We start from the raw sequence: 26334 nt of genomic DNA, 5'->3' as shown, positions 1-26334 counted from the left end.
CCTCATGATCTCTCTATCTCATTCTCTCTCTCAAATAAATAAATAAAATCTTTAAAAAAAAAAAAAAAAAGATCCCTGATCTCTTTCAGTTTTTTGTCATACTAGTAGCAGTGGAAGCCCCAGTCCCCTCCAACAGTAGACTACGGTTGTGATATATAGACAATTCCCAGTGTTCCCCACCTCCCCAGTTGGTAGAAATGGATGGGCCACTGCTTAGAATATTGAAATGCTGCTTTACCATGACCCTGGTAATATAGTAACTGATGAAGCTTTTTTTTTTTTTTTTTTAAGATTTTATTTATTTGACAGAGAGAGACACAGTGAGAGAGAGAAACAAGCAGGGGAATGGGAGAGGGAGAAGCAGGCTTCCTGCCGAGCAGGGAGCCCGATGCGGGGCTCAATCCCAGGACCCTGGGATCATGACCTGAGCTGAAGGCAGACGCCCAACGACTGAGCCACCCAGGCGCCCGAAGCTTTTAAAATTCTAAAACAAACCGGGCGCCTGGGTGGCTCAGTTGGTTAAGCGACTGCCTTCGGCTCAGGTCATGATCCTGGAGTCCCAGGATCGAGTCCCGCATCGGGCTCCCTGCTCGGCAGGGGGTCTGCTTCTCCCTCTGCCCCTCCCCCCTCTCATGTGCTCTCTCTCTCTCATTCTCTCTGTCTCAAATAAATAAATAAAATCTTTAAAAAAAAAAAAAATAAAATAAAATAAAATTCTAAAACAAACCAACCTACAAGATAGATAACTAAGTCATGGGGACTGAGAATGCCTCTAGCTGAGTGTTGTGTAGATGACTAAATATAAATACTTCAAGGAAAGAGAATATAAGAAAGCAAAAAAAAAAGAAAAAAGAAAAATCAAGGATGATTAAAAGAAAGCCATGAGAAGGTTTAGGAAGAGCTAATGAGTGTCGATATGAGATTCCTCAAAGACAGACCCTGTGGCCTCCAGAACCTCTCAGTAATGAGGTTTCTCTTTTGATTAATTACAAGGAAAAATACACTTTATGGATGTCCCTGGTAACAATGTCTTAGAGTTAACAAAGCATATTCATATCCTTTATTTCATTTGATACAATAACCTTATGAAGTGAAAGGAAAAATATTACAAATGTCATTTTATGGATAAGGAAGCTGAGGCACAAAAATGAAATGACTTTTACAGAGGCATTGTAGTTAGTAGAAGGAATACTGGACCTAGGATTTTAATGGGTGATAGGTAAGGAGAGATCCTTTTTGTTGTCTGGAAGGTATGGAGCTGAGTTCTAAAGAAATGGAAAGCCATCCAAAAAGATATACTGCTATAAGTGCATGGATGTCTTTTCTGAAGAGAGGGAGAGAAAGAGAGTTGATATCTCGGTAAGACATTTTCTTGCTATTAGAAACTAGTCAAGTGGAAAAAGCTGTTTTGAGGAGCTATTCTTTTTTTGCCCTGTCTTCATTATCCCATACCCCTAGCTGTACCATGTTCTTATAAGAAGCAGTGTTTCAAAAGCAGGGAATCTGCTTATAGATAGTTCATTTATTCACACACTCAGTAGACACCAGTCATTCGCTCTGTACCAGAGTAGAGGACATAAAAATGGATAAGGCTTGGGTCTTAACCCCAGTCGTTTTCAGTATGTGGGACATTGAGCTCCTTCTGATAGATGATGAACTGTTCTAAAAATCCTTTCCTAACTCCTAGGGGCTGGTAAATGATGCAGTTCCTCAAACGTTAATTTTTATGTACTAAAGCCTCCATACTAGAGAACTACTTAGTTACTAAGAATTACTACAATTTAGTAATCATAAAGCTAAAGTTAGCGGATTACGAGTTTATTGAAGACTCTTTTATGAAGAAGTCTGACACTTGCAAGTGTTGCAAAGCTCCTACTACATATGTACAAATGTAGCTTTTTGGAATTCCTGTAATTTCTTGGAAGAGAGCTTTGTAATCAATGCATCAGCAGTGTTTGAGTTGGTAGTTTTTTTATGGTTGCTAGTTTTTTATCTTAATTATGAATTGTCATTAATTTAACTTCATTATTGATATCATTTGTTGTGTTTTATTTGGTTAATCTCATGTATGGTGATGTATATTTGCATTAATAATATATATATATATTTTTAAAGATTTTATTTATTTGACAGAGAGAGACACAGCGAGAGAGAGAGCACAAGCAGGGGGAGTGAGAGAGGGAGAAGCAGGCTTCCCACCAAAGCAGGGAGCCCGATGTGGGGCTCGATCCCAGGACCCTGGGATCATGACCTGAGCTGAAGGCAGACGCTTAACGACTGAGCCACCCAGGCGCCCCAATAATATTTTTGACATAAAAATTTCCAAATTTAGATTGTGACAATGTGTTGTTAAATAGGAAACATTCATTTTCCTGTTGTTAAACCAGATATTTATAAAATTTCCTTGTAGGGGCACCTGGGTGGCTCAGTCCTTAAGCATCCGCCTTCGGCCCAGGTCATGGTCCCAGGGTCCTGGGATCGAGCCCCGCATCGGGCTCCCTGCTCTGCAGAAAGCCTGCTTCTCCCTCTCCCACTCCCCTTGCTTGTCTTCCCTCTCTCGCTGTGTCTCTCTCTGCCAAATAAATAAATTAAAAAATCTTAAAAAAAATTTTTTGTCCTTGTAATGATACTTCATTGTTAACACTCTTTCCAACTGGAACTTGGGAACCAAGAAGGATGGGTAGGCTATGAAGTTTTTTGCCCCACCTAAGTGGGCCACAGGAAGAAAAAATTTTGAATCATAGTCTAGAGGGGGAGACAGCCATGGAAGCAAAAGTAGATAACTATAATAGAACTATACACAGAGTGTAGTGGGATTGTATCTGCCTGTGTTTTGGTGCATGAGGGACACCATAGAGGAGTGGACATAGGTGCTGGCTCTTGTAGTATGAATAGGAATTTGATAGATGGACAGGTGCAGAAGGGCATTCTAAGAAGAGGGAACAGCATGTATAAAGAAAGGGCGCATGGCTACCACTGGTAAACATTCCTCTGAACCTCAGGTTCCTAACAGAAATAATTTCTATTGTCCATAACTCACAGAGTCATCATGATTGTTTTGAAAGGCTTTGTAAATTGAAGTGCCAGACAGATGTATATTGATGAAAATTCCTACTATTTTCTTTCTTTTTTCTTTTTTTTTCAACATCTGGGAGCCTTCTGTGTCTCCCCTAGGTAATGTCATGTCAAGACTTCTTCTGACCTCCTTTCATTCTAGTCATCCTTTTCCTCTGTTTTGTTCCTTCAAGGCCCTGCTCTGTGATACATAAAGGCAGGAGCAGAAGAGAAGATATGTGTATACACCTACCTTTAATAGTAGAATAAATTCTTTAATTGCTTATGTTTAACTATTTAAGTTGTGACTTATGTATCTAGTCTCAGCAGTGTCATAATCCATGGAACATAATCCCCCGCAGCCAAAAAGTCATTTCAAAATAACTCTTAAGTCTTTATTTGCAAATTTTGGAACATTGTAAAGTAGAACAGAGTTCACAGATATGCTTCTCCAAAATCTCTTTTTATTTCTTGTCTGCTTCCCTTATACATCATAGCTGCCTCTCTCCCTTTCCTCTGAAAATCTTCCCAAGACTCCTTTGCAACCCAGTCCATCATTATCCGATGTTAAAACCCCTAGGGAATGTAAGACTGTGTAGGGAAAGGGTATAAGAGCAGTGGTGAGAAGTTACATTATGGCCAATTTAGGAATAATAAGTATGCATATGTATGTGTGTGTATATACATAAATGTTTTCATTCAAAATTAAAATGTTACTGAGTCTAGGGCGCCTGGGTGGCTCAGTTGGTTAAGCGACTGCCTTCGGCTCAGGTCATGATCCTGGAGTCCCTGGATCGAGTCCCGCATCGGGCTCCCTGCTCGGCAGGGAGCCTGCTTCTCCCTCTGACCCTCCCCCATCTCATGTGCTCTCTCTCTCTGTCTCAAATAAATAAATAAAATCTTTGAAAAAAAAAAAAAAATGTTACTGAGTCTAATAAAAATGTCTATTTTAGTTTGAATACACATACTGAAAAATATCTTTGATAAAATGATAGTTTCTTGGTTATCTTATGATATTTGAAAAGCAGAAACAGGGACACCTGGGTGGCTCAGTCCATTAAGCGACTGCCTTCGGCTCTGGTTGTGATCCCAGGGTCCTGGGATTGAGCCCCACATCAGGCTCCTTGCTCAGCGGGAAGCCTGCTTCTCCCTCTGCCTGCTGCTCCCCCGTTTGTGCTTGCTCTCTCCCCCCACCCAGTCAAATAAATAAATAAAATCTTAAAAAAACAGAAACAGCTTTTTTTCATTTCCACTAATTTTTATTTTTTGTCTTTTTCCATTTTTAATAATTTGATATATTCAAAAAGCCATATGAACATTTATGTAAGTTATGGAACATAATAAACCAATATTTAAATAAATAAAACCTTTAAAAAAAAAAACCAATATCTAAAAACCTGGCATCCCAACTTAAGAAATAGAACATGACCACTGCAATTTTTTCCCCCCATGTGTTCCTCTGTGCCACATCGCCCTAACCTTGAGGTAGCCTCTCTCCTTTTTTATTTCATTTCTTTCCCTTGTTCTTCTCTATAGATACACCACAACATACTTAGTTTAGAGGTAGCTTTCTAAGCTTCTGAAACAGTTTTCAGGCAATATAATCTCCTATGACTGTGTAGATGTTTAATTGAAATCCTGCTACATACAGTTTTTATTTAGCTTAGTAATATTTTACTCTTTTTTTTTTTTTTTTTAATTGAACAAAAAACTTTTCTTTATAGAAACTATTAAATAGATATCTAAATACAAGATGGATTTTAAAATGAAATGTTATTTGTATTTGTAAAGATATATACACTAATCAAAAGCTATACAACATTAACAGCAAATCCAAGTACAAATGAAGATAATCCTCTGAATTCCATGTTTCATCGAGCATCAAAAACCACCAATCTTTTAGTCCTTTTCTTGTACATTATTCTGTATCCACATTCTCTGCATCTGATTGGATCCCTGGATTTTATTTCATTTTCTGTGTGACATTCTCCGCAGATGTATATCATCGGCTGCTGCTTCGGGGGTTGAACGTCCTTTTGGGTGTCCATTGATAGTCCCCCCAGAAACTAAGTACTCTGAAGTTCGCGGCAGATTATGGCTCCCAGTAATATTTTACTCTTAACATTTTGCTATGTCATTAAAAGTTATTCAGAAACATACATATTGCTGTGTAATATTATATAGAATTGATATACCATGATTTGCTTATCCTTTTCTCTTATTTTATTTTATTTATTTATTTATTTTTTAAAGATTTTATTTATTTATTTATTTGACAGAGAAAGACACAGCGAGAGAGGGAACACAAACAGGGGGAGTGGGAGAGGGAGAAGCAGGCTTCCCGCCGAGCAGGGAGCCTGATGCGGGACTCGATCCAGGGACTCCAGGATCATGACCTGAGCCGAAGGCAGTCGCTTAACCAACTGAGCCACCCAGGCGCCCCTCTCTTATTTTAGATATTTGTATGTGTGGATTTTTTTTGGAGGGGGGTCAGAAAAACTGTCATCAATCCCTTTATGTAAATACCTTTGTTAATATCTATGATTATTTACCATTTTTACGTAAATTCTACCTAATGAAGAAGTACTGGATCAAGAGTGTGGATGTTTTTATGATTATTAAATCTTTCATATCCGAAAAATTGTGCCAGTTTACACTCTGACCAGCAGTATTTGAGAGGACCAGTCTGGAAAAACTTTATTTGAATAATTCACTGTCAGGATTATATCCTGTTCCAGAAAACACATTAACTAAAAAAAAAATTAAAAAGAGCTGCACTGTTGTTTCATACTGGAATTGTTGTTTTTCCTATTTGCCGTAGGGTATTTTTTTCAGCCATTGTTCAGGGACCATGTCATTCTGCCCCCCTGTACTTGTGATAGTTAATTACAGGGCTTAGTTACCTCTCCTGATCACTCCCTCTGAGAATTTATCTATTCTTACCATTCAGCTGTCACCACTAGGGGATGCTATTTAAATCTGCATATTCAGCTCAGTTCTTTCACCAGAGCCTTAGTTCCTTTTCTGTCCTTGCCTGAACAGACAGACTCTCATTGACTACAACAAATTCCTCTGAAGAAATAATCCTTTGCCTAGTCTTCTTATCAGTTTTGTCAGTGAGATTATGGAAGTATTCCATATCCACTATTTTTTATTTTTATTTTCTAACTTTTTATTTTGACAATTTCAGACTTATAAAAAGTTGCAAAAATAATACAAAGAATTCTCACATAGCAGTCACGAAAATTGCCCAGACGTTTAGCATTTTATCCCATGTGCTTTATCGTGCTCCTCTCTTGCTACACACAAACACACACACTTTTTCTCCCAGGTTACCCTGGTTAACTCCTACTTTAAATCTTGGAGTTACTATTTTTTTTAATATCTCAGCTTCCCTTCCTCCACCTCCCTTCCTCTGTCACCAGAGGGTGCTATATGAAATGAGAAAAAGGGTGTAATGTTTGGAATTAAATACCTTGATACCTTGGCTCAATTCTTTCACATTCTAACTGGATGAATTTGAGTCTTTTATTCTTTCTGAGCTCTGGTATTCTCTTATACAAAATGGTGTCTACTATACCAGCTCCACAAGACTGTTGTGAGGGCTAAATGAGATAATATATGTCAAAAGTATGCTGTATGAATGTTGGTCAGTCCTTCAAATAACATTCACCTGTTTAGTAGAGTGCCAGGCATTGTGCTTGGTACTGGGGATTCAGAAATGCTTACTACATGTTGTTAATTATTCCCTCAAATTATTTTTCACTTTTGATTTTTTTTCCATGTTCATTGCCTCTACCCTAATCCACAGCATCAACACCTCATGTCTGAGCCATCATAACAGCGAACTGGTCCCCAAATTGTTTTTTGGAATTTATATTAGTGCCAAACTAATAATTGTTCTGAGAGATGGTATGGTATAGTGGAAAAGGTATGGACTTCATTATCAACAGATCTGGGTTGTGTCTTTGCCCCATTTTTTTTTTTTTTTTTTTTTTTTTAAGATTTTATTTATTTATTTGAGAGCGAGAACATGAAGGGGAGGGGGAGAAGCAGACTCCCTGCCGGGCAGGAAGCCTGCCACGGGGCTCGATCCCAAGACCCCAAGATCATGCCATGAGCCGAAGGCAGACGCTTAACTGACTGAGCCACCCAGGCATTCCTTGGCCCCACTTCTTAGAAATATTGTGACACGGGGCAAGTCCCTTTAGTAGTCTTCTAATTTGAACTCCTTTTTTTTGAACTGGCAAATGTCAGAGACTATGCTGGGTGCTAGGGATATAAAGAAAGTGTTAATAGGTTCCTTGAACTTGAAGAACATCATGGTCTAGTTGGGGAGACATACAGTCATAAAAAACTGTGATTAACATGGGGTTGTAAAAGAAACCTAGATTTGGAGTCAGATATAAATGGCAGCCACTGTAGTGATTTATTAAAGCACAAACTGAACTCTATAGTCAGATTGCCTGGGGTCTGATGGCTCTGCTGCTTCTTAGCTGTATCATCATAGGTAAATTACTTAACCCCTCAAAACTTCAGTATCCTCATCTTTGTAGAATGGGGATACTGAAAGAATTTAACTTATAGAATTTTTATGAGAAGTAAATGAAATTATATATGTAAGGTGTTTAACATAGTTTATAGCATATAGCGTATGTTAACAAGTAGTATGAGCTCAATAATTATGATTATAATATTATGATAGCGTAGTGGTTAAAAACTTAAAAATATAGGCTGTGGCCTCATTCTTGTTTTGGGAGTCCCAGTTTAGCAACATGTTGGCCATGTAAATATAAGGAAGATATTTAACCTAAACCTCAGTTTCATTTTTAAAATGCATATTATAATGGTGCTTGATTCATAGGATGTAAAAATTGAAAGAACTCATGTATCTAAAGAACTCTGAACCGGGACCTGAGGCTTAGTGTTTCATGAAAAATAGCTGTTGTTTTTTTTTTTAAAAGATTTTATTTATTTATTTGACAGAGACACAGCGAGAGAGGGAACACAAGCAGGGGGAGTGGGAGAGGGAAAAGCAGGCTTCCCGCAGAGCAGGGAGCCCGATGCGGGGCTCGATCCCAGGACCCTGAGATCACGACCTGAGCCGAAGGCAGACGCTTAACCGACTGAGCCACCCAGGCACCCCGAAAAATAGCTGTTTTAATTTTTATTCTTGCTCTGCCATCTGCTGGCTGTTTATCTTTGACATGTAAATTATTTTTTCTGAGCCGCAGTTTTGTTTTGTTTTTAAGATTTTATTTATTTATTTCACAGAGCGAGAGAGCACAAGCAGTGTGAGCAGCAGAGGGGAGGGAGAAGCAGAAGCAGGCTCCCTGCTAAGCAGGGATCCCGAAGTGGGGCTCCATCCCAGGACCCAGGGATCATGACCCAAGCTGAAGGCAGAGGCTTAATGGATTGAGCCACCCAGGCACCCCTCTGAGCCTGTTTATCTGCCTTGTTCAAAACAAACTTTTGAAGATTGCAAGTATATATAAAGAAGCTAGATTAGTGCCTAGTACCACATAGCTGTCATTCAGTACCTAATAGCTGTTGTTATGTGCAATTTAATTTGTCAGGTGCTGAGAGTAAAATTCTGCCTTGGGAAATTAACAAAGGCATCACCGAACTAGTGGATAATTCATGTAAGATACTCAGCACAATCATAAAGAAAGCACCTAATGGATGACAGCTACTATAATTATATTTTAATTATATTATTATTGGGGACATTTACAGTATTTGTTTCTATAGTTAAAACCCTTACACTTAAATCTTTGTGCTTATTTGATTAGTTCTTTATTCCTCAGACTGGAATAGCAGGGTTAACCTTTTTCTATTTTGAGGATGTTAACACCTATAGCAAATTCTTTTGCCCAAACAAATTCATCATATTTGAATTATCAGATTGGGATGGGGATTTTATGAGAGATAAGTTTGAGAGTAAATTTAGTCTAGATTTTGAAAGAACCCAGGCATCAGTCTAACAATCTAAGAATTTTATTTTTTGTCTTCAGGCCCATGGAAGTCTGTGGAAGGTTTGAGCAGGGGAGCGTCATGGGTAGTAATTTAGGGAGATTAATCTGCTATACCTCTGAGGTCTTCCCTGACCATCCTTGACTGATTAGGGCACCCTGCTTGTACTTACATACTACTCAGTATGACCTCTAATATTGTATGTAATGTACTTTATGTAAATACTTGTTTAAATGTTTCTCTTCTTCTTGAGAACATGGGTTACCTATTATATTCCCACTGCCTAACACAGTATCTAGCATATGGTAGACACTGAGTAAAAATACTTGTTGAATGTGTAAATGAATGTTTTGTTTTCTCCTTTTCTGGAAACTAACTTGTTGGCTTTTGTGTTCCCTTTATGTTTTTTCCTGGGCTCCAAGGAGGAAGCATCTCCCTATTCCTTACTTGATATCTGCTTGAATTTCCTGACTACTCACCTTGAGAAGTTCTGTTCAGCAAGACAAGATGGAACGTTGTGTCTACAGGAACCTGGAGTATTCCCACAGGAGGTGGCTGATCGACTGCTTCAGACCATGGCTTTTCATGGTAAAAAAAAATAAGCAGAGGAAATAAGAATTATGTGCTGTTAATTGGCATTGGATTTTGAAGTGCTGCTGTGGCCATTTAATTATTTTCTTAGAAAAGGCCAGATGAGTCTGATTCCAGGAAAAGGAATTCATTTATTTTTGCCTGTTCTGATACTTACTATGTAATTTGGAATAAGCATTTTTCTTTTCCAATCTAGGAAAATTGCTTTTTTTCTTTCTTCTTCTTCTTTTTTTTTTTTTGCCTTTCCCATGGCAAAAATAACTTATCTTTCAAAATATCCATTTAGAAGTTTGCTGGTATAGGGGCGCCTGGGTGGCTCAGTCGGTTAAGCGGCTGCCTTCGGCTCGGGTCATGATCCTGGGGTCCTGGGATCGAGCCCCATGTCCAGCTCCCTGCTCGGCGGAGAGCCTGCTTCTCCCTCTCCCTCTGCCTGCCACTCTGCCTACTTGTGCTCTCTATCTCTCTGTCAAATAAATAAAATCTTTAAAAAAAAAAAAATCAAATATTAGAAGTTTGCTGGTATAAAATACCTTACATCTTCATTTGGCAGTGGGAAAAATAAATAAATTATGGAAAAACGAGTTTCTGCTTTTGATATTTGAATTGGGAAAGCATAGCTAATTTAATACTTCTGTTTTCAAAAACAGATTTTGAAAATAAATTGGGAAAGTCTTATCTGTGGAATTCTGTTTATGTAGAGGATTTTTGTTGTTTCTGATTAAGTTTTAAGTTGAAATACATAATGCCTTTTTAATTTCTGGTTTATAAACTCTTTCAAGTAGGAAATATAATTTGTCCACAACTATAAAATAGAATGAATATGTGACAATAATAATATCATTTACTGATTGTTACGTGCCAGGCATTTTATGTTTTCCTTGAATTTTCTCAAAAACCCTATAAAATAACCATTATTATCCCATTCGTATACAGATAAGGAAACTGATTCAGAGAAGTAAGTTGTTAAAGGTCATAATGCTGGTAAATGGTAGAGTCCTAGTTCAAATGAAAGTCTGTCTGATTCCAAATCTGTGCTGTTTTCACTGCCACACAATCTTCCTACATCCACATTAGAGATATTCCTGTTCCTAGATGCCAGATAATGCTGTACACTTTTGCTGTGGCTTTATATATATATAAAGTATGAATGCAGATAATGCATTCCAAGGAAGGGTGGGAGAAATAAGGGTATAATTGAGGCATTTTGGAATAATTTTGGAAGAAGATGTTTGAATTCCTTGGTTTTCACTAAGTTGCTCAAGTCTGTAGTCTCTTTGAATTCAGCCTGCCAAAGGAACTGGGTTAATATCAATAGGTGCTACATATGGTAAAGTTAAAGGTCCCTTACAAAGCTGCACAATAATTTAAGAGGTTATGTCAGTGCTTTCATTTCTTTCTGGTCTCAATTTAATGACTATGCCTAACATATTCAATTTAAATATATATACATATAACTAATCTTGTAAATCAAAAAAGTAAATGTTAAAAAAAAAAAAGTAAATGTTAACTACAGTCTTAATTTGGGGCGCCTGGGTGGCTCAGTTGTTGGGCGTCTGCCTTCGGCTCGGGTCGTGGTCCCGGGGTCCTGGGATCGAGCCCCGCATTGGGCTCTCTGCTCCGCGGGGGGCCTGCTTCTCCCTCTCCCACTCCCCCTGCTTGTGTTCCCTCTCTGGCTGTGTCTCTCTCTGTCAAATAAATAAATAAAATCTTTAAAAAAATAAATAAATAAAGTCTTAATTTGCCAGATTCTTTTTGAACTGTAACTACTGATAGCTAATAATAGCAGCTAACATTTATTAGATACTTGTTATTATATAGATTCTTTTTGAACTATAACTACTGATAGCTAATAATAGCAGCTAACATTTATTAGATACTTGTTATTATATGCTAGCTCTGTGGCAAATGGGTAAACCATACCTTTATATGGGTAAAATAATGGAAGTAGTTTTTAAGTAAGTGTAACTAAAAATTACCCTCCAGAGTAGTGTCATCAGAATGTGTTTTCTACCTCTTCTTTTCAAGATGAGGAAACTGAGGGTCAGAGAAATAACTTGCTGTCCCCATTTGTATTACCCCAATGTTATTTCCTGCCTCATTCCCCAAAAACTGTTCTGAATTAATCTCTTTGCAAAAGAGACAAGAGTAGATAGTACTTACCTGAAGCTAATATAATAGTGTATGTCAACTATACTTCAGTAGTAAAAATAAAAATTAAAAAAGCAATCTGTGAAAAAAAGCCTTACAGTATTTCTAGGCTGTGTTATATGTTACATGACAAGTTTGAAATTCAACTTATGAATTTGTCAGATGTAGATTAAGATAGATAATAATTAAAATATAAAAAATTGAAAAACAAAAAAGAGTAGATACTACTGACAATATGCAAAAGAACATACTGCCAATTCTTGTCACAATTTTAAAAAGTTGTTCCATCAATTTTTCTGTGTATTTGAACATTTTCATAATAAAATGGAAAAAAGTTCTATGAACACTTAGAATTTATAATATCATTTTTTCTAATAACATAATGATTTTAGAAAATCTTAACTTATTTACATTCAAATTTTTTTCTTATTTTCCCAATTCAAAGGAGTAATGGTATTGGTAGTAGTTTTTATTAAAATAAGCCCGATGCTAAAGAGTTTTACTTACTGGGATCTTTGATTCTCTTGTCATAATCATTGCTTGTTCTGTGTCATGGTGCTAAAAGTTTTCCAAGAAATGTGTGTTTAAGAGCTAGGAATCAGAATAAGATATTTGCCATCTAATGTAATGCCTCTGTGTTATATTGTGTACCTAATCTAAATTGATGCATCTTGACATGTTTAGCCTTCTGTTTTGGGATTAAATTGAAAAGAGTAATGCCTTTTGGGGGAAAAAAAAAAGAGTAATACCTTTTGAAACATAATGGATTGCATCCTTGAACAGTCAACTAGACTTTCTAGGTGACTGAGGACTTATATTCCCCGAGCGGTACCCCACTTCTCTGGAGGTCACATTGCTGGTCACCTCAGCTGTCTATAGCCTAAACCAGAAAGAAATAAAAAATGCTTTGGGGCAAAATCCTTGCATTTAGGCTTCTGTACTTTAGTCCTTGAAAGAAGCCTTTGGGATGCCTGGGTAGCTCAGTCGGTTAAATGTCTGCCTTCTGCTCAGGTCATGATCTTGGGGTCCTGGGATTGAGCCCCACATCTGGCTCCCTGCTCAGCAGGAAGTCTGCTTCTCCCTCTTCCTCTGCTCCCTGCTCGTGCTCTCTCTCTGTCTTGCTCTCTCTCTCTCTCTCTCTAGTAAATTAAAAAAAAAAAAAGCCCTTGAGGAACCCTCATTTAGAGCATATTCTTAAATGGGAGTACTGAGAAAGATGATAGCGTAGGAGGATACTAAGCTTACCTCCTCCCGCAGATATATCTAGATAGCACCCACATCAGTGTAGATAACCTGCAGCATATTCTTAAATGTACATGGTTCTAATTACCTTGGTTCTTTAACCATAACAAATTAAGAATTAATAATCTGAAGGGCACAGGCTGCGGACTAACAACCCAGGTGGATAGTATGACAGTAAAGGAAGATTTAGCTTAAATACATTGTAGCAAGTACAATTATTGGTCATGGAAAAAAGATAGGTGATTCTTCAGTATGTTTATTTTTGAAAGAAGGGGAAGATAACCTAGAAAGATTTCCTTCAGATATAGTAATGACATTTGTGTAGTGCTTTCAGTTTACAAAATGATTTTTATATATATTATTTAATCTTCACAGCAGTCCCTGTGAGGGAAATAAAATTATTCAATACCTAACATAGTGCCTGGCACACAACAGATAAAGAATCTTTTTTTTTTTTTTAAGATTTTATTTATTTATTTGACAGAGAGATAGACAGAGCCAGAGAGCACAAGCAGAGGAAATGGCAGAGGGAGAGGGAGAAGCAGGCTCTGCACTGAGCAGGGAGCCCGATGCAGGACTCATCCCAGGACCCTGGGATCATGCCCTGAGCCGAAGGCAGACACTTAACCATCTGAGCCACCTAGGCACCCCACATAAAGAATCTTACCTTTTACAGATAAGGAGTCTTCCTTTTACAGATAAGGAATCTTAGACTTGTGGAATAATTTGTCTAGTGTCAAATAGCAAATGTTGAAACCAGGATTTTAACATAGGATTGATATCTAGATCTCATGCTCTTTTTAAAATTCTTTGCTCTTTTAATTTTATTACTCTTAAATGTAGAGACTTAAACTTAGTCACTAGAAACATTTACTTAATGTAGAATGACCCAGAGAGGCCAGGAGTAACCTGTTTTACTACATGTATGTGTATGATATCAAAATTTGAGAGCAAATTTTGTAATGCACTGTGATAGTCACTATAAGATTAAAATGAGTCTTAATTAACTGAAGAGTCTAAAGTTTCATCTGTAAAAGACAAAACTAACATTAAAAAATATGTGTAAATAGGGGCACTGGGGTGATTTAGTCAGTTAAGTGTCTGCCTTTGGCTCAGATCGTGATCCCAGGGTCCTGGGATCCAGCCCCGCTTTGGGCTCCCTGCTCAGCAGGGAGTCTGCTTCTCCCTCTCCTTCTGCCTGCCACTTCCCCTGCTTGTGTGCTGTCTCTCTCTCTCTCTCCCTGTCAAATAAATAAAATCTTTTTTAAAATGTGTAAATATATTTTGTGGTGTGAACAGGAAAACATTGGTCCTAACTCAGGATCTGTTTCCATTTTTCGTTTGTACAAGGGTCCTTAGCAGAAGATCCTTAATGTATGTGTGAAAGGAGTTACTAGTGGGTTCAGAAGAGGCCCAGTAGAAGTAAAATGTATGGGAAGGAAGAACCAGAGAAGAAGAAAATTATCAAACACCTGTTGTGTGCCAGGCATTGCGTTAGGTATTGAGTGTACAATAATGAACACAGGAATCTTGCTCTCACGGATCATATAATTCAATGGGACTTATTTCTTTCTTAACTGTAGTTAAGGAGCAAACAAACATATATGGAATTACAACTTGTGATCAGTTCTCTGAGGGAAAAAACACAATTCTGTCATAGAGAATAAAAAGAGAAGGCATCTACTTTAGATTGCATGGTCAGAGATAGCTTCTCTGGGGAGGCAGGAACTAGGCTGAGACCTGAATGGTGAAGAGTCAAGTCAGTAATATAAAGATGGGGCCTCTCAGCACTACCCAGGAGTTTTTGAGCATTTCCCTGATCAGCTACTCAGTGCTCCTAATAATTGTTTCAGATATTCTTTGCTCTTCTCAGACTTTCTACCATTTACTCTAAGCAAGAAAATTGAAGTCATCAGATGGAATTACCTTAACTCCATGTCAGCACGCCTTCAATTTTCCTCAGAGTGATCTTTTTTTTTTTTAATTAAACCTGGTTTTATGTATTTGTTGGTTTGCTTTTAAAGATTTTTTCAAAAGTAGGCTCCATGCCCAGCATGAAGCCCAACGCGGGGCTTGAAATCACGACCCTGAGATCAAGACCTGAGCTGAGATCAGAGTCGGACACTTAACCAATGAGCCACCCATGCACCTCTAAAGATTTTTTTTTTTAAGATTTTATCCATCCATTTGAGAAAGGGAGACAGAAATAACGACAGAGATAGAGAGAGAGAGCAAGAGTGGGGAGGAGCGGGAGAAGCAGGCTCCCCAGTGAGCAGGGAGCCCGACACGGGGCTGCATCCCAGGACCCTGGGATCATGACCTGAGCAGAAGGCAGACACTTAACTGACTGAGCCACCCAGGTACCCCAAGATTTTTTTTTTTTTAGTTTATTTATTTAAGCAATCTCCAAACCCAACATGGGGCCTGAACTCATGACCCAGAGATTAAGACCTGCATGCTCCACTGTCTGAGCCAGCCAGGTACCCCAAGATATTAGTTTTAACTAATCTCTACACCCAACGTGGGGCTCGAACTTAAAACCCTGAGATCAAGAGTCGCCAGGTGCCTCCAAAGACTTTTTTGTTTGTTTGTTTGTTTCAAGTATTCTCTATGCCTAACGTGGGGCTCAAACTCATGACCCCATGATCAGGAGTCACACACTCTACCAACTGAGTCAGGCAGGTGTCCCGCTAAACTTTGTATTTTTAGATAATTGTTGATTCACGTGGAGTTGTAATAAATAATTTAGATGAGGTCCTCTTTCTCCAGTGATAGTGTCTTGTAAAACCATAGTACAACCAGGATGTTGACGTATGGTCAAGATTTCTGTCTCCACAAAGATCCTTCATGTTGTCTTTTTACAGCCACCTTCACTTCTCTCCTGCCCCTTCCCTCTCCATAATCCCCGGCAACCATTTTTGTAATTTTGACATTTCAAGAATATTATATAAATGGAACCATTCAGTATGTAACCTTTTGGAGTTGGCTTTTTTAACTCCGTATAATTCTGAGGAGATTCATCCAGATTGTTGTGTTTATCAGTCCATTCTTTTTTATTGCTGAGTAGCCCATGTTTCAGAGTATATCAGTTTGTATAAACATTCATCCACTGAAGGACATCTAAATTTCCAGTTTTTAGCTGTTATGAATATAATATAATATATTATGAATCTTATAATGCTATAATCATTCATTTGAAGGTTTTGTTTTAACATATGTCTTCATTTCTCTGGGATAAATTCCCAGGAATGCTATTGCAGGATTGTATGGTAGTTGCGTGTTTAGGTTTTAAGAAATTGCCAAACTGTTTTCCAGAGTCACAGTCCCATTTTATATTTCTACCAGTAATATATGACTGATCCAGTTTCTCCACAACTTGCCAGCATTTGCTATTATTACTGTTTGAGTCATTCTGATAGGTAGCCATTATTTCTTCAAGTATTTTTTCAGCCTTGCCCTCTTTCTCTTCTCCTGGGACTTCAGTGACACAAATAGCTCTGTTCAGTTTTTTTTTTTCTTCAGTCTATTTTTCTTTCCTGTTATTTAAATTTGGGTATTTTCTATTGTTTTATCTTTTAGTTCACTGATTCTCTTGTTCCTTCCATTCTGTTGTTGAGCCCAACCATTATTTTTTTTTCAGTTCTAAGATTTCTAGTTGGTTCTTCTTTTTTTTTTTTTTTTAAGATTTTATTTATTTACCTGAGAGAGCATGAGTGGGGGTGGGGAAGGGGCAGAGGGAAAGGGACAAGCAGACTCGATGAGCAGGGAGCCCGGCACAGGGCTCAATCCCAGGACCCAAAGATCATGACCTGAGCCAAAGGCAGACACTTAACTGACTGAGCCACCCAGGCGCCCCATTTGGTTCTTTATATTTTCTATTTCTTTGCTGAGGCTTTCTATTTTTTATTGCTTTTGAGCATGTTTATAATTGCTCACGTGCATTTTTATGATGGCTTCTTTAAAATCTGTCAAATAGGGACGCCTGGGTGGCTCAGTCGATTAAGTGTCTACCTTTGGCTCAGGTCATGATCCCAGGGTGCTGGGATCGAGCCCCACATCAGGCTCTCCACTGAGCGGGGAGCCCGCTTCTTCCTCTCCCTCTACTGCTCCCCCTGCTTGTTCTCTCTCTCTCTCTCTGACAAATAAATAAATAAAATCTTCAAAAAAATAAAATCTGTCAAATAATTTTAACATTTTCTGTTATCTCAGTGTTGACATCTATAGATTTTTTTTTTTCATCCTTGGTATGACGAGTGATTTTTTATTGAGATCTGGACATTTAGGATATTAGGAGACTTTTCTGTTTTGGTTTGTGTCTCTGACACCACTCCAGCAGGGGAAGGTAGAGGCACTGCCTTGTTATTGCCAGATTGGGGTAAATGTTCTGGTTCCCACTTGACTTCTGTTGACACCCAAGATATGGGACTTCTCATCATTGTTATGCAGGGAATGGCATTTTGGTTCCCCACTAGGATTCTGTTGATATCTCCCTAGCTGAGAGGGGTGTGAGTACCTCATTTCTCTCCCCAGTTGGCCTCCACTGACACCATGTTGGGGTGAGGTGGCCTCATTACTGTTGGGCAGTAGTGAAAGTCTTGATTCTTCATCAGGCTTTGTTTGAGACCACCCCAGTAGGAAAAGGGAGGAGCACCTCATTACTGCCAAATGGATGTGAAAGTCCAGGCTCCCCACATGGTATCCATTGCCATCATAGGGGAAAGAGTGGATCTTACCGCCCAACATGGATGAATATCCTGGCTCCCTACTCAGACTTCTCTAACACCTCCCTGTGGGGAGATTGGAGCAACTAGTTACAGCTAGCAAGGGTAAAAGTCTAGGCTCCCCTCATGGCATTTGCTGGTGTGGGGGAGGGTGGGACCACAGTCTTTTCTGTGGTGTTTGGCTGAAGTAAAGTAGTTCTTGTCTAAAAGTTTTCTGTCTTGCTAAACTTTTTTCCTGGTTCTTTAGCTACAATGAGATGATTTTTTTTGGAGCTGTTTTTTTTTTTTTGGTCTCCGCTTGTCAGCATTTCTGGGTTACCAACTTCTTCAATTTTAAGTCTGGGATATATGGAGCAAGAAAAAAACTCAGGAACCTCACCATATCATTTTTTGGGTCCCAAGGTCCCTGGCTGATCTGCTTTTCTTCCCTTTATCTTTCAGCGTTATCTAGCCCTAACTTACCTTCCCACCTCATTTCTTGCCTCTCCCCACTTGCATGCTTAAATCTCCGGAATTGCATCATGTTCTCAGTCATATCTAGGTCTTTACTAATGTTCTTCCCCTCTTTATCAGGGAAACATCTTATAGCTCTGCCTGTTTCTCACGTTCAAGCAATGTAGAACTACTTGCCATTTTCTAACTATGTGTTGTGCTTTTACATCTCTGAGGCCTTTTGGGGGGGCATTTTAAAATGGAGATAAAATTGACATATAACATATTAGTTTCAGGTGTACAGCATGATTCGATATATGTATGCTAAGGCTTTGTTTATGCTATTGATTCTTCCTTTAATACAACCCTTCTTTCTCCATCCTTGAATTTTTCCTTCATCTTCGAAGGACTTACTCAAAGATTACCTCTGCTGTTGAATCTTTCTAGATCTTCAGGAATGATGGGTTGCTTCTTTTTCTTTGTTTCCATGGTACTTTGTACTTGACTCTGATATAACATAGATCTCATTTTGTTACATTGTTTGAGACTTTCACTCCGTGGAATTTTGAATTCTTTGAGTATAGGGGCATGTCTTAATTTTCTTTGTATACACATTTGATAGTGTTTGACATATAATAATTGTTTAATAACTGTTCAATGGCTGGAACCTTACCATGAAATGTACTCCCCTGAAATAGAATTTTAAGACTATCTCTAGAACCGCACTGCCCAATAGAAATATAACATGAGCCACAAATGTGAGGCACGTATGTAATTTTATTTTATTATTTTTTTAAGATTTTATTTATTTATTTGACAGAGGGAGAGAGAGAGCATAAACAGGGGGAGGAGGAGAGGGAGAAGCAGGCCCCCCACTGAGCAGGGAGCCCAACACAGGGCTCGATCCCAGGACCCTGGGATCATGACCTGAGCTGAAGGCAGACGCTTAACTGACTGAGCCACCCAGGTGCCCCCACATATATAATTTTAAATTTACCAGTGGCCACATTTTAAAAGTAGAAACTGGTGAAACTAATTCATAATTTTATTCAACCCAATATATCCAAAATACCATTTAACATGTAGTCAATATGAAAGTTATTAATGAGATATTTTACATTTTTTGTACTAAATCTTCAAAATCTGTTGTATATTTTACACTTATAGCATACCTCAGTTTGGACTATCTGCATTTCAAGTGCTCAGTAGTTGTGTGTGGCTAGTGACTACTGGTTTGGACAGTATAGCTCTAGAATAATGGAGTTCCTAATATATAGTCATTTTTGTCCACTGTGACAGGTAAAGGTTTTTCTTGATTTTAACTTTTTTTTTTTTAAAGATTTTATTTATTTATTTGACAGAGAGAGTGAGAGCAGGAACACAAGCAGCAGGAGTGGGAGAGGGAGAGCAGGCTTCCCGCCGAGGAGGGAGCCTGATGTGGGACTCGATCCCAGGACCCTGGGATCATGACCTGAGCGAAGGCAGACGCTTAACAACTGAGCCACCCAGGCACCCCGATTTTAACTCTTTAACCATGAATAAGTCTGCAGAATCCACTAGAAAGCAGTGTTCCCTTAAAAAAAATACTTTAGTTCTAATGTTAAGGGTGACTGGCTAGCAGCCCAAGCTGTATCTATAGTATGAGTCTCCAGAGGTGCCACTTAGAGTTCTTCCCTTGACTCCAGGCTATTTATTTACCTGGTCCTAACTGTTCACTCACCCTAGACTGTTCTTAGGCTGTCTTTTATTGGCATGGCTGTTACTTTCACAGGAAATATTTAATTGATATGGTGATATGGTTGAGATTGATGTGGTTCCAAAGCATCATATACTTTCTTGCACTATTAATTGCTAGTCAGGTAGATCTCTAAGGGACTTTAAGAGGTTCCTGTATCCACTTTATTTGAATTTATCTGACAGAAAGTGACTATAACCTCTAGATCCTTTTAATAAGATTTCAGATCTAGCCAGTGATCTCAATGTAGATATGTATGTGCTAAATATATGTGTGTATATATATGTTCGTGTGTGTAATAATGTATTATAGTGAAATTGAAGGATAGACTAGTAATGTATTGGTAACAAATTAATTCCCCAAATTCAATAGCTTAACATAAAGTTTGTTTATACCTCACTCAAATGCTGCAAGTCCATGGAGGGTTCTGCTCCATGGTCACTCTTGGATCCAAGCTGATGGAGGCTCCACTCTCAGAAATCTATACTGTCTAGAACTTGAAGACTCCTTATTTGTCATAGCAGGAAAAGGTAGCATAGGAAATCATGCACTGGCTCTCAGGTGCTTCAACCTATAGGCCATTGGTCAGAACTAGGCACATGGCCCCATCTAATTCCAAGGGTGGGCTGGGAAATGTAGCTGTCTGCGTGTCCAGGAAGGCAAGTAGAACCAGATGTTAGTGAGTATCTGCAATATCTACCATAGTCACTCGCTAGCCCCATGATCTTGGAAAGCCACTTTTCTCAGCCCTAGTTTACTCATCTATAAGTTGTAATAATAATATTCTTACCTCATGGAATTGTTATGTATATTAAATGAAATATTTTTACATGGGTGTGCTTTGGAGATGTAAAGTGTGCTGGAAATTTTAGCTGTTCTTTAATTATCTTTTGAAATTAAAGTGCTGCTTATTTTTTTCCAGGTCTACTGAATGATGGAACTGTAGGTATTTTCAGGGGCAACCAGATGCGCTTAAAGCGTGCTTGCATTCGGAAAGCCAAGATCTCTGCTGTTGCTTTCCGGAAAGCTTTCTGCCATCACAAGTTAGTGGAACTTGATGCTACAGGTGTGAATGCAGACATCACGATTACAGACATCATCAGTGGGCTTGGCAGTAACAAATGGATCCAGCAAAATCTCCAGTGCCTCGTGCTGAACTCATTAACTCTTTCCCTCGAAGATCCTTATGAGCGGTGCTTCAGCCGGCTTTCTGGCCTTCGAGCATTAAGCATTACCAATGTTCTCTTTTACAATGAAGACCTCGCTGAAGTTGCCTCATTGCCAAGATTAGAGAGCCTGGATATTTCTAACACCTCAATCACAGACATCACAGCTTTGCTGGCCTGCAAAGACCGACTCAAGTCTCTAACCATGCACCACTTGAAATGTTTAAAAATGACAACTACCCAGATACTGGATGTTGTTCGGGAACTAAAACATCTGAATCATCTTGATATTTCAGATGATAAACAGTTTACATCAGACATAGCTCTTCGCTTACTAGAACAAAAGGACATCCTACCCAACCTTGTCTCCCTAGATGTTTCTGGGAGAAAGCACGTGACAGATAAAGCTGTTGAAGCCTTCATACAACAACGGCCCAGCATGCAGTTTGTAGGTTTGCTGGCCACTGATGCAGGTTACTCTGAATTCCTCACCGGTGAAGGACATTTGAAGGTTAGACTTTAAAAATGTATTATTTTGTCAGGCTGACCGATGTCTTAGCTGCATAAGGCTCCATTAAGATGAATGTCTAACAATATATGGAACATGTCTGCGAAAAACGGCATTGTATAGTGGAAAGGCCTTGCTTTAGAGTCAGAGAATCCCAATTAAAATCCTAGCTTGCTTGCTTTGTGACCCAGACCAAGATAAGGATGTAACTTTTTGGGTTTCCATTTCTTTATTTATAAAACAGATATTCTATCTAACAGAATTCTTCTAAAGATTAATAATTGTATATGTAAAGTGCAAGTCACGTAGTAGGCCTTGGATAAATGATAGTTTTCATGATGGTAATATTTAGATATTTTGAACCACTGTAACATACCATTTCTAATTGGTCACTTTAAAAAACTAAGGATACTCCCTGTTGAATTGATATCCATTGGGAAGTCAAGTTCTCCAAGGAGATCTTTACTGTAGAAGTGGTGCAATTTTGCTTTTCTTAAGGTGTTTCATGCCTAATGATTTAAATTTGTCTGCTTGGTACTTGGGATTCAAAGATGAAAAAGATACAGGATCTGCCTTCAAGGAGCTTAGTCTTGGTGATGATACAGTCATAAATAACTATAAACCCAAAGATCAGTGTAATCACTGTAAGAGAGTAGAAGAAATTTCTTCCAGCTGGAGAATTTGGGGCTTGATGGAAAAGATGGTATCTGAGTCAGACCTTGAAGGATACAATTGTGACAAGTTTAAGGAAAACTAATATTTTTCTAATATACACTGCGTATCCTCTAGAAGCCTTATATTGATAGGTATTTGCCTCATTTTATAGATGAGAAACATAGACTCAGAAGTTATATGATTTAGGGCGCCTGGGTAGCTCAGTTGGTTGGGCGACTGCCATCGGCTCGGCTCATGGTCCTGGAGTCCCGGGATCGAGTCCCGCATCAGGCTCCCTGCTGAGCAGGGAGTCTGCTTCTCCCTCTGACCATCTCCCCTCTCATGCTCTCTCTATCTCATTCTCTCTCTCAAATAAATAAATAAAATCTTAAAAAAAAAAAAAATTATATGATTTACAGTTAGAACCAACATTTGGATTTACATCTAATTCCAGAGCCCCATTTTTTCCCCCTACTACTTACACTTAATTAAGCAGAAGCATCCTTTGATCCTACCTGGAGCAGAGTCAGGGATGGCCTAGAAGTGGATATTGTGACCCAAAAGGCAAGGTATCTTTTTTGAGTAATCATGACAGATTCAAAAAAGGAGAAGGAAAGGTTAGTTGTAAATATCTTATAAACATCTTAGTTCTTAGGTTATTTGTAAATTTAGACCTTAAAAAATAGAATGTAGAAAATGATTTTGAGTTACTCTTTTTTATTCATTCAATATTTTATCAAGTGCTGGGCACTGTGCTGGGCATGGGGATTTGATGGTGGGGCCAAACAGATATGATTTTGCCCTCATGGAGCTTGTAATTTAGTGAGGGAGTCAAGCAATCAAATACCATGTGCCAAATGTGTGTGCGTGTGCTTTAAATATACATAAACACATATATTTAAATATATATATCACATACATATATATGTATATCATATATACATGCCTGTATATAGGCTTTAAACTATATTGTGCTAAAATCTAGAAGATAATGCAGTATTATATATAAGAGTGTTTAACAGAGAGACTTGACTTAATTTAAGGCTTCTCTGAAGAATTGATGAATGAGTGGAGATCTTAAGGGTGAGTAGCTTGGTAGAGAACATTCCAGGCAGAGAGAATAATATATGCAAAATATGTGTGGTAGGAAGGAGCACAGTACATCCAAGGAACTGAAAGAAAGGCCACTGTGGCTAGAGCTCAACAGTAGAAAGTCACAGAGCAATGAGATGAGGCTGGAAAAGTAGGCACCAGGGCCAGACTTGGAAAGGTCACATAAGCCAGGTGCAGGGCAACAAGAAGTGTGAGGACCTTACTTAACAACTTGTTATAGAACAAGACAGATTTTTAGCACAGGGCTTGTTGATGAAGGAAATATAAAAATGTAAATTACTATTGTAATGTTACTTAACTGCCTAACAAATTGGTCTAATAGTAAAGAATTCTAAAAATTAAAAGGGGAAGAAATCCCTGTGTGCTGGGAGTTAAGGGAGAATTTCTGAGAAGAGGTGAGCTTGACCTTCATCCTAAAGGATGAAAGGAATGTGTCCCTGGTATGTTAAGCTAAATAATATTCTCAAGGCAAAGATCCTATAATAGGTATGATCCCAGAGCAGTACAGTTTTTGCTTATTTCTTCTTACAACCAACAGACCCTCCAGTGAATTAGACTAATTTATAAAATTGAGACTAGTAGGACATCTGTATTTCACAATGCCTCTGTGAAACAAGTTTGTGGGGTTTTTTTTGTTTTTTATTTTTTATGTTTTATTTTTTTTTGTGAAACAAGTTTGATTTCACAAATGGAGCCGTTATTACTTTGAAATATTGACCATATGAAACACCTACTTTATTTGGTATCATTATCTAGTTTCCTCCTCTGTAAACATTGAAGTAGTGATTCTCAACCTGGACTACAATTAAAATCACCTGGAGTGTAATTATGTGAAATGATGGATATGTTAACCAACCTTATGGTAATCATTTCCCAATATATACATGTATCAAATCATCATGTTGTACACCTTAAACGTACACAATGACATATGTCAATTATATCTTGATAAAGCTGGGGGAAATTATTTATTTATTTATTTATTTATTTATTATTTCTTAAAGATTTTATTTTTAGGTAATCTCTATACCCAACGTGGGGCTCAAACTCACGACCCCAAGATCAAGAGTCACATGCTTTAGGGGCACCTGACTCTTGATTTCAGCTCAGGTCATGATTTCCGGGTTGTGGGATCGAGCCTCATGTGGGTCTCTCCACTGGGCATGGAGCCTGCTTGGGATTCTCTCTCTACCCCTCCTCCCCCACCAAAAAAAAAAAAAAGTCACGTGCTCTACCAACTGAGCCAGCCACACACCCCTGGAAAAAAAAAATTTTTTTTTTTTTAAATTTTATTTATTTGACAGACACAGCGAGAGAGGGAACACCAGCAGGCTTCCCGCGGAGCAGGGAGCCCGATGTGGGGCTCAATCCCAGGACCCTGGGATCATGATCTGAGCCAAAGGCAGATGCTTAATGACTGAGCCACTCAGGCGCCCCAAAAAATTTTTAATTAAAAGAAATCACTTGTGGAGCTTGAACAATTAAATCAGAACCACAGGGAGGTAGGACTCAGGCATCAGTATTTTCTAAAGCTCCTTAGGTGATTGCAATATTCCAGCCAAAGTTGAGAATCATTGTTTTAAAAGAATTTTTTTTTTTTTTTTTTAAAGAGATCACTGGGGGCGCCGGTTAAACGTCTGTCTTCGGCTCAGGTCATGATCCCGGGGTCCTGGGATTGAGCCCCACATCGGGCTCCCTGCTCAGTGAGGAGCCTGCTTCTCCCTCTGCCTACTCTGCCTGCAACTCCTCCTGCTTGTGCTCTCTCTGTCTCTCTCTCAAATAAATAAATGAAATCTTTAAAAAAAAAAAAAAAAAAAGAGGGCGCCTGGGTGGCTCAGTCGTTGGGTGGCTGCCTTCCGCTCAGGTCCTGATCCCAAGGTCCTGGGATCGAGCCCCCCATCGGGCTCCCTGCCCTGCGGGAGGCCTGCTTCTCCCTCTCCCACTCCCCCTGCTGGTGTTCCCTCTCTCGCTGTGTCTCTCTCTGTCAAATAAAAATAAATAAATAAATAAATAAATAAAATCTTTTTTAAAAATTAAAAAAAAAGAGATCACTGGGGGGCACCTTACTGGCTCAGTTGGAAGAGCATGGGACTCTTGATCTTGGGGTATGAGGTCAAGCCCCATGTTAGGTGTAGAGATTACTCAAATCAAAACAAAACACAAACTTAAAAAGAGATCATTGAATTTTCCCTTTTGTTCAACTATATACAAAAATTGATGTTCTTTTTAAATTATTTACTGATTTGAGAACTGAAAAATAGTAAGCCATGTTAAGGGAGGAGAGCTGAAATTGCCACATCTCCTTTTTAAAAATTATCCAGTTTAGGGCGCCTGCGTGGCTCAGTTGGTTAAGCGACTGCCTTCAGCTCAGGTCATGATCCCAGGGTCCTGGGATCGAGTCCCACATCAGGCTTCCCCTGCTCTGCGGGGAGCCTGCTTCTCCCTCTGCCTCTGCCTGCCACTCCCCTGCTTGTGCTCTCTCTCTCTCTCTGTCAAATAAATAAATAAAATCTTTAAAAAAAAAAAATTGTCCAGTTTAGCAAAGTTGTTGAAACACTTGTCTGAAATGATTGTTTCAGGATTGTGATGCTTTAAATTAGTTGAGGGGGCACCTGGGTGGCACAGTCAGTTAAGCATCTGATTCTTGGTTTTGGCTCAGGTCATCACCTCAGGGTTGTGAGATCAACCCCGCCACCCCAACCACCATGTCGGGCTCTGCAGTCAGTGCAGAGTCTGCTTAGGTTTCTCTTTCCCTCTCCCTCTGTGCCCCTCCCCAAATCCAAACAAACACACAAATAAGTAATTATTTTTAAAAAATTAATAAATTGAGGTTGGCTTTTTGGCATTACATGCCTTGTTTTTTTTAGGCCACACTAAGGAATGCAAGAATTAGAGACACTGTGACTCCCCAATACTCTTTATAAGGCATTGTATAGTACTCTGAGTGGGTGGTTATAAGAACAAGAGGTTTGTTTTTTGCACTTTCATGTGTATTAC

The 26334-nt window shown here is 38.7% G+C and overlaps 2 protein-coding genes across 3 annotated transcripts in view; one reads left to right on the top strand and one right to left on the bottom strand.

Moving 5' to 3' along the window:
- Positions 1-26334, top strand: part of ZYG11B (zyg-11 family member B, cell cycle regulator) — a 69791-nt gene that overhangs the window by 11875 nt on the left and 31582 nt on the right. For both annotated transcript variants that reach the window (XR_004302336.1, XM_032428846.1), the window contains exons 2-3: positions 9450-9615; positions 20819-21573. Coding sequence is in view for 1 of the 2 variants with exons in the window: in XM_032428846.1 (XP_032284737.1) it covers positions 9450-9615; positions 20819-21573 (921 nt within the window). In the remaining variant the exon portion in view is untranslated. The remainder of the gene's footprint in view (positions 1-9449; positions 9616-20818; positions 21574-26334) is intronic.
- Positions 4757-5152, bottom strand: LOC116647454 (DNA-directed RNA polymerases I, II, and III subunit RPABC4). The gene has a single exon (XM_032428859.1). It carries the CDS (start codon positions 5100-5102, stop codon positions 4926-4928), a length of 177 nt encoding a protein of 58 aa, XP_032284750.1. The 5' UTR covers positions 5103-5152; the 3' UTR covers positions 4757-4925.

This window comes from Phoca vitulina, unplaced genomic scaffold, assembly GCF_004348235.1.
Source record: "Phoca vitulina isolate PV1807 unplaced genomic scaffold, GSC_HSeal_1.0 scaffold2, whole genome shotgun sequence".
In the NCBI taxonomy this organism is placed as follows: Eukaryota; Metazoa; Chordata; class Mammalia; order Carnivora; family Phocidae; genus Phoca; species Phoca vitulina.
Note: the sequence above shows the minus strand (reverse complement) of the source record. Positions and strands in the feature narration are given on the sequence as shown.

Coding starts and splice junctions, on each gene's coding strand:
- LOC116647454 (XM_032428859.1), bottom strand. CDS start 5,102: ATGGACACCCAAAAGGACGTTCAACCCCCGAAGCAGCAGCCGATGATA.